At 45.2% G+C, this 26,984-nt stretch overlaps 1 protein-coding gene and 1 long non-coding RNA gene across 2 annotated transcripts in view; one reads left to right on the plus strand and one right to left on the minus strand.

Moving 5' to 3' along the window:
- Positions 1 to 1,239: 1,239 nt before the first annotated feature.
- LOC144336602 (uncharacterized) overlaps positions 1,240 to 26,984 on the minus strand; it is a 36,387-nt gene continuing 10,642 nt past the window's right edge. Inside the window, exon 4 of the long non-coding RNA XR_013408497.1 lies at positions 1,240 to 1,401. This is a non-coding gene — a long non-coding RNA (uncharacterized LOC144336602). The remainder of the gene's footprint in view (positions 1,402 to 26,984) is intronic.
- On the plus strand, positions 3,742 to 10,516 carry LOC144336601 (uncharacterized). The gene is made up of 3 exons (XM_077975549.1): positions 3,742 to 6,474; positions 9,827 to 9,972; positions 10,292 to 10,516. The coding sequence occupies exons 1-3, from the start codon at positions 5,526 to 5,528 to the stop codon at positions 10,394 to 10,396; spliced, it is 1,200 nt and encodes a 399-aa protein (XP_077831675.1). The 5' UTR covers positions 3,742 to 5,525; the 3' UTR covers positions 10,397 to 10,516.

Raw genomic sequence — 26,984 nt, forward strand, 5'->3', positions numbered from 1 at the left:
GCCCTGTCTCTGATCGATTCATGACTCCCTGAGGCATGGAGCCTATTAGGAATCTCAGCCTAAAAGGCCCTCCTTTCTAGCCTGCTTCTGAGTCAGGTTAACAAGGGTTTCATTAACCTCAGCAAATGGGTTAAATTTGGTTAATTAGATTTGGTTAAAAAAATAGGTAAATTAAACTGATTTTCCCAGAAGCTATTGCTTCATACCAGATCTTGGAATTTAGAAGCCACTATCTGTGAGTCTCCATCAAGGTACAAAATGGGGTTTCCACCAAGGCAGACATGGGTCCTAAATGAGACTCCATCAATTTGCCAAGTGAGTACTTAAGGGGTAATGGGTCAAAATGACCTAACCGTCTCTGGGCCTGTCTGCATTGCTTCCCGGGTGGCCCCTGGAAAATGTACCCTTATATGTATTTTATCATGTAACTTACAGGACTGTTTATCTGAAATAAGAATCTGTCTCAAAACAGGGCTGTTCCCAAATGCTACCTTAGCCACTGGCTCACACCATTACTCAGCAAGAGGCTTGCTTACCCCCAGACCTGCCCAGCCTTCTCAGAATAGGCTGCCGCAGCTGCTGCATGCCAAGTTGAAGCTCATGTTTTAAGCCGCACTAATTGGAAGTGAACATCTTATAAATAATCCATGCTCACAATCTTTGACGTGCATATACATTCAGTAAACCAAACCCAACAGATTACATTCAGACTGGCTCAACAGGAAGGCCAGTGATATCTGTGACCTTTCAGCGCCCAAAGAAAGGGGTGCAGATATACCCTGGGACAGTATTCTCTTTGCCTTCTTCAATTATATTTCCTGTCCTGGGTGGTTGTATTCTAATAGGATATGTAGAATTCAGGTGGTTTCTTTCTGTCTCTACCTCCATCCTTCCTTCCTTCCCTCCCTTCCTTCCTTTTTCCCTGCCTTTCTGCCTTCCTACCTTCTCTCCTGTCTCTTTATTTATCTGGAAAAAGTGAACAGGATGATAAAAACAGAACTTGCCTTTTATGTATTGGGGGGCAGGGATGCAAAGCAGGTCTGAGTAATTGGAACAAATCAACTTAAGTGAAAATTTCTGAAGCTGCATTTCATTTCAGTGTTTGGCATTTTCAGAAGAAAGCTGTTATTATGTTGCCTGGAAAAATAATTGGTGGTTTGGAGCCACACAGATGTACAGTACCCCCTGAAAATAGATGCATTTTCTGAGAGTGATAGGAAACACGGTGATTCTTAGGACCCATTCCCCAAATTCCTTTTATACTTACTATGTCTCTTGCATCTGTTCTTTCCAAACCACAAGAGCTTAGCACAGTTCTGCAGTGCTGTTCAGGGAGTGGGGTGGAGGAGCTGGAGCTGAATTTTCCATATTCATGCCCTCAAATAGACCCTCAGAGGTCCCCTGTGGGAGGGAAAGAGAAACTCAAGCCCAGTACAATAACATACACTTCTGGGGTCTCCATGCTCCTCAAATCTATTTTTAAAAGCATGCTTTAGTAAATTATATATAACATATAGCACATCATGAATGTATGTGTACAAAATGATGAAGTGGAATCACTTCGGGTTTGAATGTCATTCAGGTTTTTTCCTCATCTAAGTTCACATCCAGGGTGAGCCACACAATCTGACTTTGAGGGAGTGCCATCCTTCAGTGTCTGGATCACTGCTGCCTGTCTCCCCATGGGCATTTATGCAGAACCATGGCATGGGCCGGTGGGTACGCTGGAGGCCACCACATTAGTTTAACAAATGCTTCATCTGCCTTCCTCGGCATTGAGGAGACCTGGACATGCAGGAACCACCTTTGTCAGCCCGTTCTACCTCAACCATCATCACCATGAATCCATGGGTTCAGTTTCTCCACTCATAGTCTTGAGGGTGAGGAATGTGTGGGACAGGTTGAAATTCAATTTTCCAAAGCCACACTGGGGTTTATAGCAAAACAACTTGGAAGGTGTTAGATGTGATGCCTGCCTCTCCAGCACCACATAGGAAAGAACGTGACTGTCTCTCCTAGGTCACTGCATTTGTTGCATCTTCCTAAAGGTCTGGCAGCTTCAGGGAGCAGAATCTGCCTTTGCACATGGCTACCTCTCCAATAAGAGCCTTTGGTTATTTGAGAGCAGCTATATTGAATGTAGTTACAGGGTTTCATTCATTTAATTCTCCTTGGCCAGTCCATAACAGCAACCCAACTCCGCAGTGACTCATCGGAGCCAGGGGAACAGAAATAAGGGAGTCAAGTGAGATTTTCCTGCTTGGACATTTGCGAGGAACTGATGGAAGAGGTTTCCCCAAACTGAAGTCTTTCAGGACTAGTTGGTGAGTCCTGGAAGAATCTTTCAACCCCCTCAAAACCTAAAACCTCCTAAGCAGAGTCCAGACTGAAAAATCAGCCTCAACTGATAGAAATCTTGGAGAGGAAGAGGGCATCTCTTTCGTCCCTTCTTGCACAAATTATTTCAAAGAAGATGAAGAAAAGGGCTGCAAAGTAGAGTAGGAGTGATGATGAGCTCACCCGCAGTGTACAAAGTGGCAGCCATTCCTGGTGCATACAGCTTTTCACTATTGGAACAGCCAGAAACCACACAGGTTATGCTTAACTAACCACGAGGCACAGAAATAAATCAGACAAACCAAGCAGGCAGTAATGCTGAACTCAACAAGGCTATTGACATTTGTCTGCAAGCCTCTAGATAACAAAATACTGTAAGGCGAGATCATGAAGTAAAAGAAAATGTATGCATTTTGAAACCAAATTAAATACTCTGGCTAAGTTCCAGAGCATTTTCTTAAATTCCTCTTTTTTGAAGGAGAGGGGCCTAAATTTCATTAGCTAAAATCTTTTAAAGCATCATTTAAATTCAACTTTTGGAAATGAAGAATTTGCCTTTCAACAACCAATCTGCATTTCATCACAAAGATGGAACATGACATCCTTGGCTTGGTTATCCTCCTGAGGAGTAGGCCCCTGTCTGTATAGCACACTTAAAATAGAGACAAATACTACAGCAAATTTATCTCTGGCACAAGGGAGTGGATGCATATAAACGCAACGAGGTAGCTTCTACTCCAACTGGTTCAAATACCCTTTAGCAAAATTTTTGAAGTAATCCCATTTTTCTATTGTTTTCTATTACAATTTTAAAATAGGACAAGTCACACATATAAGAAATATTTCAGAATGACTGAAAAAAATTTATTAACACTTTTGACAATGTAGGTCCAATAGGTCAAAAGTATTGTGTTAGGAGCAGATAGGTCAGAGGCAACTCCAAATGCTTACACAGTGAGCAATGAGAAAGAATTTGGTACTGCATGTGGCTATAAATTCAGAACACAGCACCTTTAACACTAGAATAAAATATTTTATGTTAGTATAAATGAAATGTATAAATACTGTATAATAAATTATGGTAAAAAAATAAATTAGTGTAAGTAATATAAATAAAGGTATTATATAACACATGTATACTATTGTATAACAAATTTGTATAAGAAATTTATAATTGAGAATTTATTACAAATTATAAACAATTTATTATAAATTAGTTTATTATAAATTGTACTAATTTATAATAAATTAGAAAATAGTAATTTACTAATTTATTATAAAATTATTATAAGTTAGGATTACTAATTTATTTATTATTTCAATATAATAAAACAATATTTATGGCCTAATTTTGATATTATTATACTTTTTTTTCAAGTTGCAAATGAAAGAAGTCCTGCTACTCTAAAGAATAGCTAAACTAGACTGGAGTCACTGAAACTGCTAGAAGAACACCTCAGGCATAAATGCCTTGGTGACATCATCAGCTCCGTTCACAACCACTCACCATGAGGCCATCGCTCTTGTGGAGGACACTGGCTTAGTACTCACTAAGAAACACCTCAGGAAGGGGGCTTGGTAAGTGTTCCTTCCACCAGCTCCAAGACACAATGAGATGGAGAGAGCTGGAACAATTCCCTATGATTGCAGCTGGATATTTTCACATGAACTATCTAGATAATGAAGGCAATGGCATCTGTGGCAAAGACTGGCCCCAGATTACATTTCCAGTCCTTTTGTATTGAGGAGAGTCTTTGGGACCAAGACAGTAGGAGTGAGTGTACAGGTTCCACATTCTATTTCTCTCCTAGTTTTCTGTGGTGATCTTGGTGACTGCATGGTAAAGATGGAGGTGACAAAAGATGGAAGAAGCCTGGATCCCTGAATGACTTCATGATGCAGAGCCTTACACTACCCCCAACTCATATTAAAACAGTGGTGGGAGGAACAATAGACCATTATTCTGTTAAGGTGCTGAAATTGTAGGGTTGTATATTTGAAGTTAGAGTTTCTTATACCGATACAGTATCCTTACCCTGGTTTGTTGAAGTAATTAGTCCAAATAGTTTCTTTGCCTAAAACTGTAGACAGAGCCTAAGCAATATTGAATCCAAGACAAGGTATATTTATCAAATGCTACTCACTATACAACACAGCTGAATGGCTGAATGTGGCACTTACTTCCTGTGTTGTTACCTGAAAGGACACAAAGATAGATGTGTACCTGCCCCCCACCCGCTACACCCTTGTTCTGCTCTCTAATCTTTGCACATACCAGAGATTTCGTAAGTTCTGTGAGTACCTGGTTTTCTGCACGTACCAGAGATTTTGTTTTGCACATACCAGAGATTTTGTAAGTTCTGAGGCAAGGTCACAAGACGTGTTTAAGTAAGATAAACTCTTGCTGCCATAAACCTGCTCTCCCGCCTCAAAGTTTGAACCAAAATATCAGAAATGGCAGGAACCAATCATAGTTAGCCAAATCACCTTGTTCAAACACTAGCCAATCATATATCTGATTTGTATAATAACTCTATGCCCACTTTTCTTAGACTATATAACATTGTTCGGAGCTGAGTGGGGGAGCTCTCCTGCCCGTCTCGTTTCACAAGCGAGGGAGAGTTCCAGGTTCGAACCTGTAATAAAGATCCTTGCTGCTTAGCTTTGACTCTGGACTCTGGTGGTCTTCTTCGGGGAATAAACGGTCTGGGCATAACAAATGGGGGCTCGTCCGGGATTTCCCCCAAGCCCACCAGACCCCCAAGTCAACGGATCTTAATCTGTAGGTAAGCCGGCTTTGTCACTGTCTCTGTCTTTGTCTCTGTCTGTCTCCCTGAAATTTCGCGAAATCCGTAATCTGTAATCTGTATTGGTCTGTTCTGTAAGTGGCACGGTCTTGGCGGACGCGCTAGAAGACAGCCACTCGGGACTGGTGGGAGACGTTCCCCAGTGCCCATCTGGGGGCCTTTATCCTTGGTTGCCCCGTCTGACTCAGGTCGGAAGTCCGACACGCGCTCGCGAATGCTCATCGTTATTACTGTCTGTCCATTATTGTTAAGTGTTAAGTGTAAGCCCAAAACGAAACATAAAACCTTTTCTTCCCCTTCCAGGACCGGACCTGTCGGATACTCCCCTCTGCTTCACACTCATTTTTCGTCCCCCCTTCTCTTTGTAGGAGCAGTCCAAAGATGGGCAACAACCAGAGCACGCCGCTCTCACTCCTTGTTACCAATTTTAAAGATGTGAAGGCTCGGGGGCGTAACTTAAGCGTAGAACTAAAGAAGGGAAAGCTAGTTACTTTCTGCCTTTCGGAGTGGCCCTCTTTCGGCGTAGGGTGGCCCTCCGAAGGAACTTTCTGTCTCTCTATTATTACTAAGGTAAAAACTAAGATTTTCCTGCCAGGGCAGTCAGGACATCCTGATCAAATTCCTTATATTCTAGTGTGGCAGGATCTTGTGGAAAACCCACCACCCTGGATAACTCCATTCATCCCTGAGCCCTGCAAAGTCCTAGTAACGCGACCTACAAGACAAAAGACTCCCTCTGCTCCCTCGGCCCCTGTGCTGCCGGACAGCCAGGACCCCCTAACGTTAGAACCCACATTTCCCCCACCATATCCGCACCTTATCCCGCAGGACCCAGTCCCCCAGGGTGGTGCTTCCGTAGAGGGAAACCGAGAAGCAGAAGCAGCCGAGAGCGAAAGTAACCTGGGGGGGCCGGCCGGCCGAACACGAGGCCGCGTACAGCGGGACCAAGCTTCCCGACTCCCTGACTCCACTGTAGCCCTGCCTCTCAGAGAAATAGGATCGCTCGATGATACCGGGCTCTCCCGTCTCATGTATTGGCCTTTTTCCACCAGTGATTTATACAATTGGAAGTCCCAAAATGCTCGGTTCTCAGATAATCCCAAAGATCTAACCTCGTTGTTAGACAGTGTCATGTTTACTCACCAGCCGACCTGGGATGACTGTCAACAGCTCCTCCGAATCCTGTTCACAATGGAGGAGCGGGAAAGAATCCAAGTTGAGGCCAGAAAACTGGTTCCAGGAGATGACGGCCAGCCAACTGCAAATCCTGACCTCATTAATGCGGCTTTCCCTTTGACCCGGCCCAGATGGGACTACAACACGGCAGAAGGTAGGGGACGACTGCTCATTTATCGCCAGACTCTAATGGCGGGTCTCCGGGCTGCAGCTCGCAAGCCCACCAATTTGGCTAAAGTATATTCTGTGTTACAAGGTAAGACAGAAAGCCCCGCTGTGTATTTAGAGAGATTAATGGAAGCCTTCAGACAGTTTACCCCTATGGACCCGGAAGCACCGGAAAATCAGGCAGCGGTAGTAATGTCCTTTGTAAACCAGGCAACACCAGATATTAAAAGAAAACTCCAGAAATTAGAAGGTTTAGAGGGAAAGCAGATTCAGGACCTCCTTCAGATGGCCCAGCGAGTTTATAATAATAGGGATACTCCAGAAGAAAAACAGTTCAAGGCAACCAAAGAAATGACCAAAGTCTTAGTAGCAGCTTTCCCCCAGGCAGGAAATGGCCAAAACAGAAAGCAGAAAAAGCAAGGCGCTAGGCAAGGATTAGAAAAAGATCAGTGTGCTTATTGCAAGGAACGTGGCCACTGGATTAAAGACTGCCCAAAGAAACGGAGACCAGCTAACCCTACCTCCGTACTCGTTACCCAGGACTCCGACTAGGGAGGACGGGGTTCGGACCCCCTCCCCGAACCCAGGGTAACTTTGCAAGTGGAGGGGTCCCCAGTTCGCTTCTTGGTCGATACTGGGGCGGAACACTCAGTCCTAACCAAACCAATTGGAAAAATGTCTAAGAAAACATCCTGGGTGCACGGGGCCACAGGCATCAAAAAATACCCCTGGACAACCCAGAGGACTGTAGACTTAGGAACGGGAAAAGTCTCCCATTCCTTCCTAGTCATCCCAGAGAGCCCCTGCCCTCTACTAGGGAGGGACTTGCTGACAAAGATGGGGGCCCAAATCCACTTTGAGCCAGAAGGGCCCAAGATAACTGATTCCCAAAACAGGCCAATATCTATCCTGACTGTCACCTTAGAAGATGAGTACTGACTCCATCAAGAGCAAAAGCCCCCCGATCAGGGAATTGACTCTTGGCTCCAGCGTTTCCCTGAAGCGTGGGCAGAAACTGGGGGCTTGGGTCTAGCTAAACATCGACCTGCCATATTTGTGGAAGTTAAGCCAGGGACGGACCCGGTTCGGGTTCGGCAATATCCTATGCCCCTGGAGGCAAGAGAAGGAATTACACCCCATATCCGCCGACTCCTAGACCAGGGAGTCCTACGGGCTTGCCACTCATCCTGGAATACTCCACTGTTACCTGTTCGTAAACCCAACAGTACGGACTACAGGCCAGTACAGGATTTAAGAGAAGTTAATAAAAGGGTCATGGACATACATCCCACTGTGCCCAATCCATACACCCTTCTGAGTGCCTTACATCCCAAAAAACAGTGGTATACCGTTCTTGATCTAAAAGACGCTTTCTTCAGCCTTCCTCTGGCTCCCAAAAGTCAAGAACTCTTTGCATTTCAATGGACGGATCCTGAGAGGGGCATCAACGGTCAGCTAACATGGACCAGACTGCCACAAGGGTTCAAGAACTCGCCAACCCTGTTCGATGAAGCCCTTCATGAAGATCTGGGTGAGTACCGGCGGCAACACCCTGAAATAACTCTTTTGCAATATGTTGATGATCTCTTAATAGCGGCCAGGTCCCTGGAAACTTGTGTTCAAGGGACTGAGGACCTCCTGAAGACTCTGGGGGAGCTAGGCTACCGAGCCTCAGCAACAAAGGCTCAGATCTGCAAGTCGGAGGTAACTTATCTGGGGTACCTATTAAAAGGGGGGCAACGCTGGCTAACCAAAGCCCGAAAGGAAACAGTCCTATGCATCCCTAGACCCCAGTCAACACGGCAAGTGAGAGAATTCCTGGGGTCAGCAGGGTTCTGTAGGTTATGGATACCCGGATTTGCTGAGTTAGCCAAGCCCCTATACCAGGCAACAAAGGAACGGCAGCCCTTCAATTGGACGGAAGAGGCTGAGCTGGCCTTTCAGCAAATCAAAACTGCCTTGTTATCAGCCCCCGCGCTGGGGCTCCCTGATGTCTCCAAGCCCTTCCACTTATACGTGGATGAAAGTAAGGGTGTTGCAAAAGCCGTGTTAACACAGTACCTAGGCCCCTGGCAGAGGCCAGTTGCCTATTTGTCAAAAAAATTAGATTCAGTGGCTGCTGGCTGGCCACCCTGCCTCCGGATAATCGTGGCGACCGCCCTAATGGTCCGAGACGCTGATAAACTTATCATGGGGCAAGAGTTGTGCGTTATAACCCCGCATGCCATTGAAGGCGTCCTCCAGCAGCCGCCGGACCGATGGATGAGTAACGCCCGGCTCACCCACTATCAAGGACTGCTGTTAAACCCCCTCAGAATAACTTTTCTGCCCCCAACCTCTTTAAACCCTGCTTCACTGCTGCCAAATCCAGACTTGGACGCCCCATCCCATGAGTGCACTGAGATACTGGCTCAGGTGCATGGGGTGCGGGAGGACCTGCAAGATCGTCCGCTCCCCGACACAGAACTCACCTGGTTCACTGATGGCAGCAGCTATGTCCAATGCAGGAGTGGCTGTAACGTCAGAGACTGAGGTAATCTGGGCGGAACCCTTGCCTCCAGGGACATCGGCCCAAAGAGCCGAACTGATAGCCCTTACACAGGCCCTCACCCTAGGAGCAGAGAAAAAACTAACAGTATACACGGATAGCCGCTATGCTTTCACTACTGCGCACATACATGGGGCCATCTACAGAGAAAGGGGACTATTAACAGCCAAAGGCAAAGAAATAAAAAACAAGCAAGAGATCCTAGCTCTATTAACTGCTTTGTGGAAACCAAAGAAATTGGCTATCGTACATTGCCCTGGGCATCAGAAACCAACTATGCCAATTGCTCGAGGCAACTTCTTAACCGACCAAACTGCAAGGAGCATAGCAAAAGCTCCCAGTCAGCTCCTCGCGCTCCAGCTCCCCGATCCTGGCCCGCGAAATTTGCCATGTTTTCCCGACTATACCGAACAGGATCGCGAATGGATGAACACGCTTCCCCTAAAACAGGTTAAAAATGGGTGGTGGACTGATATAAATGACCAAACCATCCTACCAGAAAAATTAGGACGGCAGGTGTTGGAACACATCCACCGGACAACCCACCTGGGTGCCCGGCGAATGATGGACTTAATCAGGCACGCCAAGTTTAGAATCAGGCACATAGCTGAACTGGCCGGCGATGTCACAACAAATTGCAAAGCCTGCCAACTAAACAACGCTTGCCCCCAAACCCAGACCACCGCAGGAATTAGGTGTAGAGGAACTAGGCCTGGTATCTATTGGGAAATAGACTTTACTGAGATAAAGCCTGGAAAATATGGGTATCAGTACTTACTTGTCTTTGTAGATACTTTTTCAGGATGGACAGAAGCGTTCCCAACTAAGAGAGAAACTGCTCAGGTTGTAGCAAAGAAAATTTTGGAAGAAATCCTCCCCAGGTATGGCTTTCCCATCCAAATAGGGTCAGACAATGGACCAGCCTTCGTTGCTAAGGTAAGTCAGGATTTGGCTTCCATTCTGGGGGCAAATTGGAAATTACATTGTGCTTATAGGCCCCAAAGCTCAGGACAGGTAGAAAGGATGAATCGGACTCTGAAGGAGACCTTAACTAAATTGACCATGGAGACTGGCGCTAATTGGGTAGTACTTCTCCCCTACGCTCTGTTCCGGGCCCGAAATACCCCTTACAGACTAGGCCTCACACCATATGAAATCATGTATGGCAGACCCCCACCCCTGGTCCCCAGTCTAAAAGATGACTTACTCAAACCTGAAACTGAAAATGTCTCTGAGCTCCTGTTCTCCTTACAAGCCTTACAGAAAATTCACCAGGAAATTTGGCCCAGACTACGAGAACTGTACGAGGCAGGACCTCCGCCGACGCCTCATCCGTTCCAGCCGGGAGACTGGGTCCTAGTCAAGCGCCACCGGCAAGAAACTCTTCAACCCAGGTGGAAAGGACCACTGCAAGTACTCCTGACTACTACCACCGCTCTCAAAGTAGAAGGCATCGCTTCGTGGATCCACTACACACACGTCAAACCAGTGGACCCAACATCCGACCTTCTCGAGCTGTCTGGAGCACCGGTTACATGGACTGTAGACAAAGCTAAGAACAATCCCTTAAAGCTAACCCTGCGCCGTCATCCCCATAGCCGTAACCATGTCTAGCTTACCTATGCTTTTATGCCTTATGCATCTGACTCTCCTCACTGCTGCGCCGTCTAATCCCTATGTCTGGAGGTTCTGGCTCTATGAGAACAAAACTCACCCCGGGGAAACCCCCCAAGCGGGTAAACTGCTAGCTAGCACAGACTGCCCCCCCTCAGGGTGTAATACTATAGTTTACCTCAATTTCACTAGGTTCCAGATTGCCCAACCACCAATACCCATGATCTGTTTTGAATATGATCAAACTGAATATAATTGTAAAAATTATTGGTGGCACCAGAGTGCAGGTTGCCCATATAGCTACTGTAAGACGCACTCTGTCCGATACTGGAGAGAACGACAAGGGTGGTATTTTTACAAAACTGAGTCTCCCGTCACTTACACTTGGATAATTAGAGACCCATGGGACTCTCGGTGGACAACCCCACAACATGGGGGAGTATATTACTCATCAACTAGTACCTGGCCCAGTAGCCATTTATATCTGTGGAGAAGTCTAGTCCAGATTCAACCCTTAATCCACACACAAATCCACAGGCAAGAAACCAAGCTATCACAAGACTTGCAGCCCTTCTCCTGGCTAACTCTATTACGAGAAGGGCTAGCATTCGCCAACCTCACTGGTTTAGGCGACCTGTCCTCTTGCTTTATGTGTGCAACCCTAGGAAGACCACCATTAACGGCTGTTCCTCTATCCTCCCCTCCCACAAACTATACAGGTTTTAACTCATTGATAGTCACGATACCCGATGTGGCACTGTACCGTGACCCATACCAAGAGAAATACCCCTATTGTTATTCGGCATTTAGCAACAGCCTCTGTAACCAATCGGCTACATACCCTAATAGTCCCATATATGCTCCCCCTGGTGTGTTCTTCTGGTGTAATATGACTCTGTTAAAAACTCTGTCCAAAAGCATCTCTGACGGACAGTTGTGTATCCCTATTACCCTAGTTCCCCGACTGACACTGCTAACCCCGGCAGAGTTCATAGGCTGGGCAGGGACCGCCCCAACTAAAACTGCGCAACATAGACGAGCAGTTTTTCTACCACTAATTGCCGGAATATCCTTAACCACCTCTGTCGTCGTAGCGGGGTTAGCAGGAGGGGCCCTACAACACTCCATGATAGAAAACGACAAGCTGTTACAACAATTCTCTGTTGCTATGGAAGACTCCGCCTATTCCCTAGACTCCCTTCAGCGGCAGCTCACCTCCCTAGCACAGGTCACCCTTCAAAACCGCAGAGCCTTAGACTTACTCACGGCTGAGAAAGGAGGTACCTGTATGTTCCTCAAAGAAGAATGCTGTTTCTATATAAATGAGTCAGGGTTAGTTGAGGAAAGAGTCCAACGCCTACACGAACTAAGCTTAGAAATGAAAAAGCAACAATTCACTACAGCCGCTAACAATTGGTGGAGCTCTTCAATGTTTTCCCTTCTGGCACCCCTTTTAGGCCCCCTAATGTCTTTACTACTTCTATTCACTATAGGCCCCTGTGTGGTAAATAAAATTTTACAATTTGTCAGAGAAAGGTTTGATACCATCCAACTAATGGTCCTCCGTAGCCATCACCAGCCTCTCCTGCACCCAGAAAGTGAGGCTATATTATAAGACTCTGGAAATCCAAGATTGGACATCCAGTTACTTATGAGAAGGGAGAAATGAAAGGACACAAAGATAGATGTGTACCCGCCCCCCACCCGCTACACCCTTGTTCTGCTCTCTAATCTTTGCACATACCAGAGATTTCGTAAGTTCTGTGAGTACCTGGTTTTCTGCACATACCAGAGATTTTGTTTTGCACATACCAGAGATTTTGTAAGTTCTGAGGCAAGGTCACAAGACGTGTTTAAGTAAGATAAACTCTTGCTGCCATAAACCTGCTCTCCCGCCTCAAAGTTTGAACCAAAATATCAGAAATGGCAGGAACCAATCATAGTTAGCCAAATCGCCTTGTTCAAACACTAGCCAATCATATATCTGATTTGTATAATAACTCTATGCCCACTTTTCTTAGACTATATAACATTGTTCGGAGCTGAGTGGGGGAGCTCTCCTGCCCGTCTCGTTTCACGAGCGAGGGAGAGTTCCAGGTTCGAACCTGTAATAAAGATCCTTGCTGCTTAGCTTTGACTCTGGACTCTGGTGGTCTTCTTCGGGGAATAAACGGTCTGGGCATAACAACCCAGTCTGCTTGTAGTATTCTTTACACAAAATAACATTCACAAGCAACCTGGGCACAAGTGGTCTCTGTCAAAATAAGTCTTTGATTTCTCTCCAAATAAACTCGTGTGTGTGTGTGTGTGTGCGTGCGTGTGCGCATTTTATATTTGGTTTTAGTTACAATTCAAAGAGTCTTTCCCTTTAGACAATGGTCCATACATCCATGGAAGGCAGAACTAACCAGAGAACCTGGTTCAAAAGTTTTAGGGGATTCTTTGAGAAATGTTTCCCAGAATTTAAACTTGGGACTTGACTATAAGTATTGGTTTACAAAATCACAGAGCACATCAAAGCAAGATTCTTCCTGTTCTCCCAGAAAAAAAAATTATATTCTTGGAGAAATTATTTTCCTGGACTCTCAAGCTCAGAGATGGACAGTTGGCCAATGAAGGCCTCATCTACAGCAAGAATGAAGAATTTGAGCCTCAGCAGTGAAAACACTGCCTACTACTTCACCACCACCCCTTGGACTAAAACCAGAACAAACTTGCATTTAAACCACTCAAAATGCCACATACATTAAATTCTTTGCCTGGGCCAGGCAGCTCCCAAGGCAGATGGTGTGTAGTGTTGGAAAACTCAGTATTATTTAAATGAAACAAGCATTCCATTGCTGTCGATCACACTGAACAATGAAGATTTCACACCCAGCGATTCTATCAGTGGAGCTCTCTCTGTCTCCATTTGCAGCATTGGACAGATAAATATTCTTTAGATCAAGTTATCTGCCTGATGTTGCTTAGAGAGACAGAAACTCTAATGATCGAGTTGATGTAGCAGTGGGTCATTATCATCTTCCTCTGAGACCCACTGTTTGAGGGAGAAGTGTGCAATATGCTGCAATATGACTTTAAGAAAGTATTAACATGCCTAAGATGACTTGAAATTGCTAGTCTTCTGGGCTGTTGTGGGGGACATTGGAAGGAATCAATGAACATTTCCAGGAGATTACAGAGATCACAGGGGAAATTGTTTAGTTAGCAATGTGCACACAAAGCTGACTTTAGACACCTGCAAAGATCAGAATCATGGAGAAAAAAGAGAGAGAGAGAGAAAGGAAAAGATAAAGGAAAGCCAAGATGCTGTGTCCCATTCCAAGTAATAGTGCACTCCCCTGCCAATGCCTGCATACCATTCTCCAAACCTGAAGCTCCCTGGAGCCAGGTTCCATCACTAACGGGGCATCTCAGTTCCGACTGGATCATACTGGGTTGCCCAATTTGCTGGAGAACCTCAGCGAGGAGCTGCAAGTGACTTGGTTTCTGTGCTTAAGAAACAGCAGACTACAAGGCAAAGAGCATGGCAGAAGGGATCAACTCAGCTTTTGTCTCTAAAACCATCCCCATGTCTTTTGGGGATAAAGCCTGACTTTTATTACTCCCTTGATAATCTGTCCTTTACCTCTTGGGATTTGGGATTAAGCCACTCCATAGCTTTGCTCATTCTTGGGAGGAAGGCATTTATCATGACAAAAGAGGAACCTGCACTCTCAAAGGCTTACAGGGGCAGTCATCACATTTGTTTGCTATCTGCTCTGAAAACAATGACGTCTGGATCGCATGGGCAGAAGTCACAGGAGCCTACAAGAACCAGGCTGTGACAGCCAGGAAGCTAATGTGTGTTACCACGGAATCCACCAAGGGGAAAAACTTTGAAACATTTTAAAAATGCAGGTGCACAAATTACTCATGCCAGGAGCGGCAGTGGCACTTTGTAATAAAATCTTATGTTTATTTTCCACTGTTGAATACACATACCTTAGTGTTCCCAGAGAGGGAAGCCTACAATGCTATCCAATGAATAGTTTGCAGATGGATTAAATACATGTACCAATGAAATAAAACGTGCAGATTTGGGGCTTTTTGCCTCCTACCTTTGCTCTGGGCCCAGAGCTCCCCGATGATGACACGGGAGGTTTGTGCAAAGATCTGAAGTCAAGAAGGATTCGTTTAAAGAGTCAGATGGAAAAGGACACAAATGAAAATGCTTCTGCATGAGCCTGAAAACCAAAACTTAGCAATGAGTGATTCTGACTTTGGGGCCCGTTACAAATCATAGCAAATGAGGGAAGTTTCCAATGGCTTCACAGCAGGAAAGCAATGGCCAGGGAAGCACTGTGAAACTGATCAGTCAACGGGACTTCCTGGTTCTTGAGGAAGCTTTGAAGGCAGGGAGTGTGGCGTACATGTAAGGGTCTTTGTTACTAGTATTTTTGTCTGAGGCATATACTTTGCAGGGGCAAATCTTCAAGTTGCCACTTCCTGAGAACTCCCTCATTTTCGTGAATATATATTTCGAGCCCAGTAGTTGAATAGCACTATTATTGGCGCTGTGCAGAAACACCAAACTGTGCAAGACAGGGACTTGAACTCACTGGACTAATTATCTAGTGGCGTTCACAAACCATATCGTGTGCAGCAGAATTCCATGAGATATTCAGACAATGAAGTCCATAGAGGGAAGGAAGAGGTCCCTCTGGCTAAGGTGATGGAAGAGATGATGATGGGAGAGCAGGCTGGACTCCGGCCTGCAGGTAAGTACGATGCACGAACTAATGCTTACGGAGAGGAAAGAAGAGTTGAGTTTGGGAAGGACAAGAGGACCTCTGCCATTGCTATGCGGCTTTGGTTTGGAGAGGAGAAGACAAGAATCTTAGAAATGCATTGAGTGTGCTGCTCTGTGGGCTCAGGAAAATAACCCAGGCCTTCCACGAGCTTTTCATTCCATACACTGCCATCTAGACACTGGGGCTTCTCTTATGTGCCAGGTCCTGCCAGCTTTCCCTGGGAGCCCCTCAGACGGCTACTCGAACTGGTAACAAAAACTTGAGAAGATGTGTTGACTAAACACCACACACATGCGTGCACGCACACGCACACACACACACACGTGCTAAGCTGGCCACTCCCCTACCCACACCACCATCAGTATGTCTGGGGCTCAGCTGCCAAGGGAGTTGACCTCCTTGAGGACGGGAGTTAAGCTTCTGGTGTGCCTATTAACATAGGGAAGAAGAAAAGAGAGGGCACAAAACGAATCTGTATCCCTGTCAGAAATCCTAACAAAGGCTGGGCGCAGTGGCTCGCGCCTGTAATCCCAGCACTTTGGGAAGCCGAGGCGGGCAGATCACCTGAGGTCAGGAGTTCAAGACCAGCCTGGCCAACATGGAGAAACCCTGTCTCTACTAAAAATAGAAAATTAGCCGGGGGTGGTGGCGGGCGGCTGTAATACCAACTACTTAGGAGGCTGAGGCAGGAGAATCACTTGAATCTGGGAGGTGGAGGTTGCAGTGAGCCAAGACCACACCATTGCACTTCAGACTGGGCAACAAGAGCAAGACTCCGTCTGAAAAAAAAAAAAAAAGAAAAAGAAACCCTAACAAGAATGCACAGTGGCCAGCTTTTCTCCAGCCTGGTGACAGAATTTGCATCTGCCACAAACAGGAACCAATCTCCTGTCTGTCGTAAGTTCTCATGTTTGGATTCTGTTGGCCCTCCTCAGAGGCAGATGGAGGTGGCACCAAACATTGCCTAGTGGGGCACTATGTATAAGATGGTGTGGTGCTGGGAGGAGAGGAGCCCTCACGGTCCCCTCACTCTCTCCTAGCAGGGACAAAGAAGAGAGCAGGGGCACAGAGAAGAATCCCAAGAGCGATTTCCTCCCTGTGCCAAGCCGCCCCCCCCCCACCTGTGCATCCCCTCCCAGCCCACTCCACATCACATAATTGGCATGTGAAGATTGATCAGCAGTGGTGTGTGGCCTGCTCGACAGGCAGATCAGCTGTGGCATGTGTTCAGCCGGGCAAACCTAGCATGAAGATGTTTCTGCCGGTGTGCAGGGGACAGCCATCCATCAGCAGCCATCTTGTTTTGTTTATTTGTTTTTAAGCAACCACAGATGCGAGAGAGAAAGAGAGCGAGCGAGCAAGTGAGTAAGGAGAATATTTCCATCTCCTCTCTCCCTTACAGATCTGTCCCGAGGCTTCGAATCTTCTTTCCCACTCTAAGCACTCTGGGCCGCATTCGATTCTAGTTTTGTGCCCCCTCTTCAGCTACAATGAGGCTTGCTTTGGCATCTGAGCTACCTCCTGCCGTCTGCTCTTTAGTTCCTGTTTGCTGTAAATCTCGCTTTGGGACTTGGGTATCTTCACAGCTCATTCTGCAGAAGAGAAAGGAGCATTTTGGTCTTGAGGTAACTCCCAGTCAGTCTCCAGCTTCCTCCAGATGGAACTCTGGCCTGCTGTAGCCTCTGTGAAGACCAGCTGCCTCTGGCTTTAGCATTTTCCTGTGCCTAACAGGCATCAGCCCGGAGAACAATTGTCTTGGAGGAGAGAGGAAGAGTCTGGGCTGAAAACTGCCATGCAGGGATGGGAGCCATTTTTAAAGCCCTCCTGAACGTTCAGTTGTGAAATCAACATCCTGATTGTTGTGGAGCTTCAAGCAGGTGAAAACATGAGATGAAAGGAAATGAAGTGACTGCTGACAGGCTGGAGAGCATGACTTAATCAGCAGCTAAAATCAATGAGTCGAAGGCTGCTGCCCCCAGCAAAAATCAATGGCGGAAAAGGACTGCTGGCCAAGATCTCTCCTACATTTTTATTTGCCCCAAGACCACCCAGGACTCTTCCTATCCTGCTCGTGCCCTGCCTAAAATGCTAATTTAGGCTGTGACTTGGTAGCCCCTTGAAAATTTCCTGGAAATCTAGCCTCCTACCCTGAATTAATAAATTACAAGGAACAGCCTCAAATCTCGTAGGATTAATCCAATAAAAGTTAATTTCTCCAGCACGCTAAGACCAATATAGATATGTCTCTTCTGGCAGCTTTCCTGGTGGCTCTCCCTCAAGCCGTGACATGGGGCTTCTCCCATCTTGAGATGTCTCCAACTTTAATCAAGGGCCTCTCCAGTGGCTATAGAGGCAGAAGAGAGTATGAGGAAGGCACATTAGGTAGTTAACCATCTCGCCTGAAAGTGACACCTGCTATTTCTGTTCACATTCCATTGGCCTGCATTTGTCACTTAGTCCCATGAAGATGTGAGGAGTCAGGAAAATAAAAATCCTGGCTGGATATCCTTGGAGTCCAGATAGTTGGCTCTGCCATATTCCCCCAAATAATACTCACATCCCCTGACAAACAAAACTCAGAATCCTGGAACCACCAATTGGAAAACAATTGCTACATTTCCACCTACTTTGAATCTCCTCTTTGTGGCTTGGAAACCCAACCATCACTGGCATTTGCCCATTGACATTTCCCATGTTGCCTGTTAGAACATCTCTTCCCTCTTAACATCTTCTACGGAACTTCCATAGACCTGTTTTCCTTTGTCTTTGTACTTTCTGGTTGTTCTCCAGAACTTCTCCAGTTTCTCTGCATGTAGTGTTGGCTCTTGTCCTTAAGGTAAATAAGTTGTTACTGGACCACATCCTATTGTGGGCAGATTTAAGTTCTAATTTTAAAAGATTTGTGAGATTAGAGGTGTAGGTGATATTAAAATTATTATTACTTTTTAATTTATTCTAGTCTTCTAGAACTTCCAGGGCACCAGCAGCTCTTCCCATATTGTTCCATCTGAAATCTCAGGTAATCAAATAGCACAGGGCCCAGCCAAGGTGCAATACACATGGGACAGTGTCTAGCTTAGATCTCACCTGTGATCTTCCTCTGCAGATATTTATTGAATTTAAAGATGCTGGGATGCCAAGGGGTTATTATAAAAGTATGAGATTATATTCCTCTAGGGAGAAGTTCCAGCCTTCCTACCTATTCAACGAATCATCTTTAGACTCCTACTTCCCATGCATATTTTCTTTTTAAGTAACCTAAAACGGAATCATCCCCTATTTAAGAACCTGTATGGGTCTCGTTGATAGCATCAGCAAGGCCATACTCCTTTGATGTTTAGGGGCTTCCCCAAGCCGAAAATGCCCTTCTCATAAATCATTCAATCATTCACTGAGGACACGTTTACTGATGACTGCTGTGTGCACTGTCGTAGGCACCAAGGAAGTGAAGGTGGATAAACATGGTCTTTGATATCAAAGAGGTCATAGTCTCATTCAGAAGATAGAAATGAAGACAAAGAGCTCTAATACAATATAAGCCCTATCTTTTGCCTTGTTCAAGATACCAGGGTAGTGCAAAATAAAAAATAACTGAACTCTGTTTAGAAGGAATAAGGTTAGGAAAAGTATCGCTTCATGGAGAATATGATGCTTAAATTGGGTATTGGGATACGAGACAAAATTTTCTCTATAAATAAGAAGGCGATATAGAAAGAACAATCTAGTCTACAAGAATAACATTTGCAAAGAAATAAAGGCATAAATTTGTAGTGCATGATGAAAAACTCTCAATGAGGTAAGAATTTAGAGAGGATATGTGGATGCAAGGAGGGAAGAGTGAAAAGTGGCAAAAGCAGTTTAGGTAGAAAGATACAGAATCATGATTGCCATGGCTTAGGATCTAACGAGGCTTCAGCAGGAGGTAAGGAAGAAAAGCTGCTTTTCTGAGTATTTCTTGCTGTGAAGAGGAAGCCCAGCAGTGCTGCCCTCCAGACAGCGCTTCACAGTCAGGCCATTCTGCTCTCTGTCTGTACCTCCACAGCTATCATCCCCAAAGCCCCTTCCTGCTCTGTGTCTTTGCAAATGTCTGTGAAACCTTCTGCATATCCCAAACTTGCCTACTGTTTCTCAAACACTCATTATGCACCGATTGCCTTCAGGGCGGCTACAATGATACCGAGTGGCCCTGCACCCAAACTCTCAGCTGATGTGGAATTGGCCCCAAGCCATTTGGCCCTGAGTTATCACTCATATAAGGACTTTCCTCTCCCCACATAAGATTGCGCATTCTGTGATGGAGTGGAGTGATCATCCACAAATCGTGTCTCCCACCACACTCAGTAGGGTGCTGGCCACATAGAAATTATAAAATACAGACTTAGTGATTAGTTGAAAGGGAATATTGCTAAGGTTCTCTTAGGCTTCACCTACTTTAGAATTAGCTTCTGTAGTTCTTAGAATGCAGATATGGGAGGCCCAGTCCAAGATCTACTAACTCAGATATTGGCTGGGGTGATCTGCAGATTTAATAAGTGCCCTAAGTGGTTTTTATGAACATGGAAATTTGAGAATCAGTGACCTAGACGGGGGTTGGTAAACTCTTTCTGTAAAGGGCCAGAGAGTAAATAACGTAGGCTTTGTGAGCCAGATATGGTCTGTGTTGCATATCTTTCTTCTTTTCAACTCTTTAAAAATATAAAAACATTTTGGGCTGTCCAAAAGCAGGCCACAGGCTAGATTTGGCCCATGAGTCATAGTTTGTGAATCTCTGGCCAAGAGGAGGGGTTCCTCATCTCCTCTAGAGGCTTCAGAGACATATGAAATCCAGTGGCTTCAGGTGTGGACAGTCCAGAGAGAAACCTCCACTTCGGTTCTTTGCAGGGAGCAGGGCCCATTTGCCCTACAACTTTCCCTTGTGCCCTGGCATCATGGGAATGTGCCCAGGCTTCTTGACAGATGTCCTCCAGTCTGACTAGCACCATGGGACAGTTCTCTTTGCCAATTCCTGGAGCCTGCACCCTGTGGCTCGCCTACATCGGGCCCTAAACACAACCTCTCCTCTCCATGTTATCACATTAATACAGACAAGGGAGGCCCTAAAGCCAGAATGGGACTGCAGTTCCCAAACCCCCTACCTCATCCTGATCTGCATGGTTAGGTGCTTCCTTTCTGCAGGAGCCTGGATGTCAGCATCTAGATGCCTCAGGACCAGCTGTCCAATCCCCCTTCCACCATTCCCTGTTTTAGGTCCTCCATGAACTTTTTCTTAGGGGAAAACAGAAATCCTGTCCCGTCCTGCTGCACTCACAGGAAGAGTTTGACGTGGTTAAGAGATCACTCTCCTCATTCAGCACCTCGGTGAGGTGTGAATTTGCACAAGATGATTCAATATATTTTCTTTGTGTATTCTTCAGTATATTCATGCCGTCCGGTGAATTTTTGACATTTCGGTGTGCTGCTCTAAGCTGCCCATGTTGGGGACCTGATCCTGACCCTGACTATGGCTTTTAAGCAAGGAGAGCCAGAATAAACACATACAAATAGTCCTTTGCAGTGTGCACTGGTGCCCAGGTAGCCCTTGGTTATCTGCTGTGTTCGGTCCTCCAGAGGTAGTGATGAAAAGGGCAGTGAGCCCTCCTTCCAAGATAGCTTGTAAGCAGTCCTGCCTGCAGGCTGAGGGTAGACGAGATGACCCCTCCAGTGCCATCCGGTCTTGGTATCCTGTGATTTCTCACGTGAGTCCATTTTGTGCCCTGGGCTCCCGTACATCAATTAAAAACACAACAGTGTATGCTTCCACAGGAGGGAGGAAGATGAACCATCGCAGTCTTCCTATCTGAACCAGACCTCGTTTTTCCAAGTCACCACCTTACTCTCATCTGTAAAGTGCTAAATAGCCTGAGACCCAGTTATCTTTGTGACAATCTCTCCCCAGGTGCCCCATCACAGTAATTATGCTCAGCGGGGAGGCTGGAGCTGCCCATCTCTAGAGTTAAACTCATTAAGACCGGAGACTGAGAAATCTCCGCAGAGGGTCCCTGCCCCCGAAATGACAGGCATTTCCCTTCCTTGGCTACCAGGGTTGGGGTTTGGAGGAGTCTGGGGTCTGGTCTGAGGCTCCACATCGACACAGAGCTTGCTTTAACCTGGATTTGCTATTCTGATTTGTACTTTGGGGAAGATACTATGGGAGTCTGCAAAGCGAACAGGTTCCATTTCATGAAATGAAATGAGGATTGAAACGAAACCATGGAGGTTGCTTATTCCAAATTTTGAACACAATGAACAAGTTGATTTGTCATTATTTCTCAAAAAACTTAAAAAGAGTTTTTTCTCGACACTGCAGAGGACGAGATATTTTTCCCTCTGTGCTGTAAAAAGAGTAAGTTTCAAGAACTTTGTAGGGTAGACATCCCAGGGCATGGGAAGAGGGAGGACTCCTGATCAGTAGGATTGGTATGGGTGATAATGGGGGACACTCCCTTCTAATTAATTAGTGAAAAGAAAAGGAAGTTTCTGGAGGGAAAACAGTAAGGGTCAAGACATAAGATAATTGGGGGGCGGAGCAAGATGGCCGAATAGGAACAGCTCCAGTCTCCAACTCCCAGCGCAAGCGACACAGAAGACTGGTGATTTCTGCATTTTCAACTGAGGTATTGGGTTCATCTCACTGGGGAGTGCCGGACGATCGGTGCTGGTCAGCTGCTGCAGCCCGACCAGCGAGAGCTGAAGCAGGGGGAGGCATTGCCTCACCTGGGAAGTGCAAGGGGGAAGGGAATCCCTTTTCCTAGCCAGGGGAACTGAGACACACAACACCTGGAAAATCGGGTAACTTCCACCCCAATACTGCACTTTAAGCAAACAGGCACACCAGGAGATCATATCCCACACCTGGCCGGGAGGGTCCCACACCCATGGAGCCTCCCTCATTGCTAGCACAGCAGTCTGTGATCTACCGGCAAGGCAGCAGCGAGGCTGGGGGAGGGGCGCCCGCCATTGCTGAGGCTTAAGTAGGTAAACAAAGCCGCTGGGAAGCTCAAACTGGGTGGAGCTCACAGCAGCTCAAGGAAACCTGCCTGTCTCTGTAGACTCCACCTCTGGAGACAGGGCACAGTAAACAATAACAAACGCAGCAGAAAACTCTGCAGACGCAAACGACTCTGTCTGACAGCTTTGAAGAGAGCAGTGGATCTCCCAACATGGAGGCTGAGATCTGAGAAGGGACAGACTCCCTGCTCAAGTGGGTCCCTGACCCCTGAGCAGCCTAACTGGGAGACATCCCCCACTAGGGGCAGTCTGACACCCCACACCTCACAGGGTGGAGTACACCCCTGAGAGGAAGCTTCCAAAGCAAGAATCAGACAGGTACACTCGCTGTTCAGAAATATTCTATCTTCTGCAGCCTCTGCTGCTGATACCCAGGCAAACAGGGTCTGGAGTGGACCTCAAGCAATCTCCAACAGACCTACAGCTGAGGGTCCTGACTGTTAGAAGGAAAACTATCAAACAGGAAGGACACCTACACCAAAACCCCATCAGTACATCACCATCATCAAAGACCAGAGGCAGATAAAACCACAAAGATGGGGAAAAAGCAGGCCAGAAAAGCTGGAAATTCAAAAAATAAGAGCGCATCTCCCCTGGCAAAGGAGCGCAGCTCATCGCCAGCAATGGATCAAAGCTGGACGGAGAATGACTTTGACGAGATGAGAGAAGAAGGCTTCAGTCCATCAAATTTCTCTGAGCTAAAGGAGGAATTACGTACCCAGCGCAAAGAAACTAAAAATCTTGAAAAAAAAGTGGAAGAATTGATGGCTAGAGTAATTAATGCAGAGAAGGTCATAAACGAAATGAAAGAGATGAAAACCATGACACGAGAAATACGTGACAAATGCACAAGCTTCAGTAACCGACTCGATCAACTGGAAGAAAGAGTATCAGCGAATGAGGATCAAATGAATGAAATGAAGCGAGAAGAGAAACCAAAAGAAAAAAGAAGAAAAAGAAATGAACAAAGCCTGCAAGAAGTATGGGATTATGTAAAAAGACCAAATCTACGTCTGATTGGGGTGCCTGAAAGTGAGGGGGAAAATGGAGCCAAGTTGGAAAACACTCTTCAGGATATCATCCAGGAGAACTTCCCCAACCTAGTAGGGCAGGCCAACATTCAAATCCAGGAAATACAGAGAACGCCACAAAGATACTCCTCGAGAAGAGCAACTCCAAGACACATAATTGCCAGATGCACCAAAGTTGAAATGAAGGAAAAAATCTTAAGGGCAGCCAGAGAGAAAGGTCAGGTTACCCACAAAGGGAAGCCCATCAGACTAACAGCAGATCTCTCGGCAGAAACTCTCCAAGCCAGAAGAGAGTGGGGGCCAATATTCAACATTCTTAAAGAAAAGAATTTTAAACCCAGAATTTCATATCCAGCCAAACTAAGTTTCATAAGTGAAGGAGAAATAAAATCCTTTACAGATAAGCAAATGCTTAGAGATTTTGTCACCACTAGGCCTGCCTTACAAGAGACCCTGAAGGAAGCACTAAACATGGAAAGGAACAACCGGTACCAGCCATTGCAAAAACATGCCAAAATGTAAAGACCATCGAGGCAAGGAAGAAACTGCATCAACTAACGAGCAAAATAACCAGTTAATATCATAATGGCACGATCAAGTTCACACATAACAATCTTAACCTTAAATGTAAATGGACTAAATGCTCCAATTAAAAGACACAGACTGGCAAACTGGATAAAGAGTCAAGACCCATCAGTCTGCTGTATTCAGGAGACCCATCTCACACGCAGAGACATACATAGGCTCAAAATAAAGGGATGGAGGAAGATTTACCAAGCAAATGGAGAACAAAAAAAAGCGGGGGTTGCAATACTAGTCTCTGATAAAACAGACTTTAAACCATCAAAGATCAAAAGAGACAAAGAAGGCCATTACATAATGGTAAAGGGATCAATTCAACAGGAAGAGCTAACTATCCTAAATATATATGCACCCAATACAGGAGCACCCAGATTCATAAAGCAAGTCCTTAGAGACTTACAAAGAGACTTAGACTCCCATACAATAATAATGGGAGACTTCAACACTCCACTGTCAACATTAGACAGATCAACGAGACAGAAAGTTAACAAGGATATCCAGGAATTGAACTCATCTCTGCAGCAAGCAGACCTAATAGACATCTATAGAACTCTCCACCCCAAATCAACAGAATATACATTCTTCTCAGCACCACATCGTACTTACTCCAAAATTGACCACGTAATTGGAAGTAAAGCACTCCTCAGCAAATGTACAAGAACAGAAATTATAACAAACTGTCTCTCAGACCACAGTGCAATCAAACTACAACTCAGGACTAAGAAACTCAATCAAAACCGCTCAACTACATGGAAACTGAACAACCTGCTCCTGAATGACTACTGGGTACATAACGAAATGAAGGCAGAAATAAAGATGTTCTTTGAAACCAATGAGAACAAAGATACAACATACCAGAATCTCTGGGACACATTTAAAGCAGTGTGTAGAGGGAAATTTATAGCACTAAATGCCCACAAGAGAAAGCAGGAAAGATCTAAAATTGACACTCTAACATTGCAATTAAAAGAACTAGAGAAGCAAGAGCAAACACATTCGTAAGCTAGCAGAAGGCAAGAAATAACTAAGATCAGAGCAGAACTGAAGGAGATAGAAACACAAAAAACCCTCCAAAAAATCAATGAATCCAGGAGTTGGTTTTTTGAAAAGATCAACAAAATTGACAGACCACTAGCAAGACTAATAAAGAAGAAAAGAGAGAAGAATCAAATCGACGCAATTAAAAATGATAAAGGGGATATCACCACCGACCCCACAGAAATACAAACTACCATCAGAGAATACTATAAACACCTCTACGCAAATAAACTGGAAAATCTAGAAGAAATGGATAATTTCCTGGACACTTACACTCTTCCAAGACTAAACCAGGAAGAAGTTGAATCCCTGAATAGACCAATAGCAGGCTCTGAAATTGAGGCAATAATTAATAGCCTACCAACCAAAAAAAGTCCAAGACTAGATGGATTCACAGCTGAATTCTACCAGAGGTACAAGGAGGAGCTGGTACCATTCCTTCTGAAACTATTCCAATCAATAGAAAAAGAGGGAATCCTCCCTAACTCATTTTATGAGGCCAACATCATCCTGATACCAAAGCCTGGCAGAGACACAACAAAAAAAGAGAATTTTAGACCAATATCCCTGATGAACATCGATGCAAAAATCCTCAATAAAGTACTGGCAAACCGGATTCAGCAACACATCAAAAAGCTTATCCACCATGATCAAGTGGGCTTCATCCCTGGGATGCAAGGCTGGTTCAACATTCGCAAATCAATAAACATAATCCAGCATATAAACAGAACCAAAGACAAGAACCACATGATTATCTCAATAGATGCAGAAAAGGCTTTTGACAAAATTCAACAGCCCTTCATGCTAAAAACGCTCAATAAATTCGGTATTGATGGAACGTACCTCAAAATAATAAGAGCTATCTATGACAAACCCACAGCCAATATCATACTGAATGGGCAAAAACTGGAAACATTCCCTTTGAAAACTGGCACAAGACAGGGATGCCCTCTCTCACCACTCCTATTCAACATAGTGTTGGAAGTTCTGGCTAGGGCAATTAGGCAAGAGAAAGAAATCAAGGGTATTCAGTTAGGAAAAGAAGAAGTCAAATTGTCCCTGTTTGCAGATGACATGATTGTATATTTAGAAAACCCCATTGTCTCAGCCCAAAATCTCCTTAAGCTGATAAGCAACTTCAGCAAAGTCTCAGGATACAAAATTAATGTGCAAAAATCACAAGCATTCTTATACACCAGTAACAGACAAACAGAGAGCCAAATCAGGAATGAACTTCCATTCACAATTGCTTCAAAGAGAATAAAATACCTAGGAATCCAACTGACAAGGGATGTAAAGGACCTCTTCAAGGAGAACTACAAACCACTGCTCAGTGAAATCAAAGAGGACACAAACAAATGGAAGAACATACCATGCTTATGGATAGGAAGAATCAATATCGTGAAAATGGCCATACTGCCCAAGGTAATTTATAGATTCAATGCCATCCCCATCAAGCTACCAACGAGTTTCTTCACAGAATTGGAAAAAACTGCTTTAAAGTTCATATGGAACCAAAAAAGAGCCCGCATCTCCAAGACAATCCTAAGTCAAAAGAACAAAGCTGGAGGCATCACGCTACCTGACTTCAAACTATACTACAAGGCTACAGTAACCCAAACAGCATGGTACTGGTACCAAAACAGAGATATAGACCAATGGAACAGAACAGAGTCCTCAGAAATAATACCACACATCTACAGCCATCTGATCTTTGACAAACCTGAGAGAAACAAGAAATGGGGAAAGGATTCCCTATTTAATAAATGGTGCTGGGAAAATTGGCTAGCCGTAAGTAGAAAGCTGAAACTGGATCCTTTCCTTACTCCTTATATGAAAATTA

This window comes from Macaca mulatta, chromosome 18 (assembly GCF_049350105.2).
Source record: "Macaca mulatta isolate MMU2019108-1 chromosome 18, T2T-MMU8v2.0, whole genome shotgun sequence".
NCBI lineage: Eukaryota > Metazoa > Chordata > Mammalia > Primates > Cercopithecidae > Macaca > Macaca mulatta.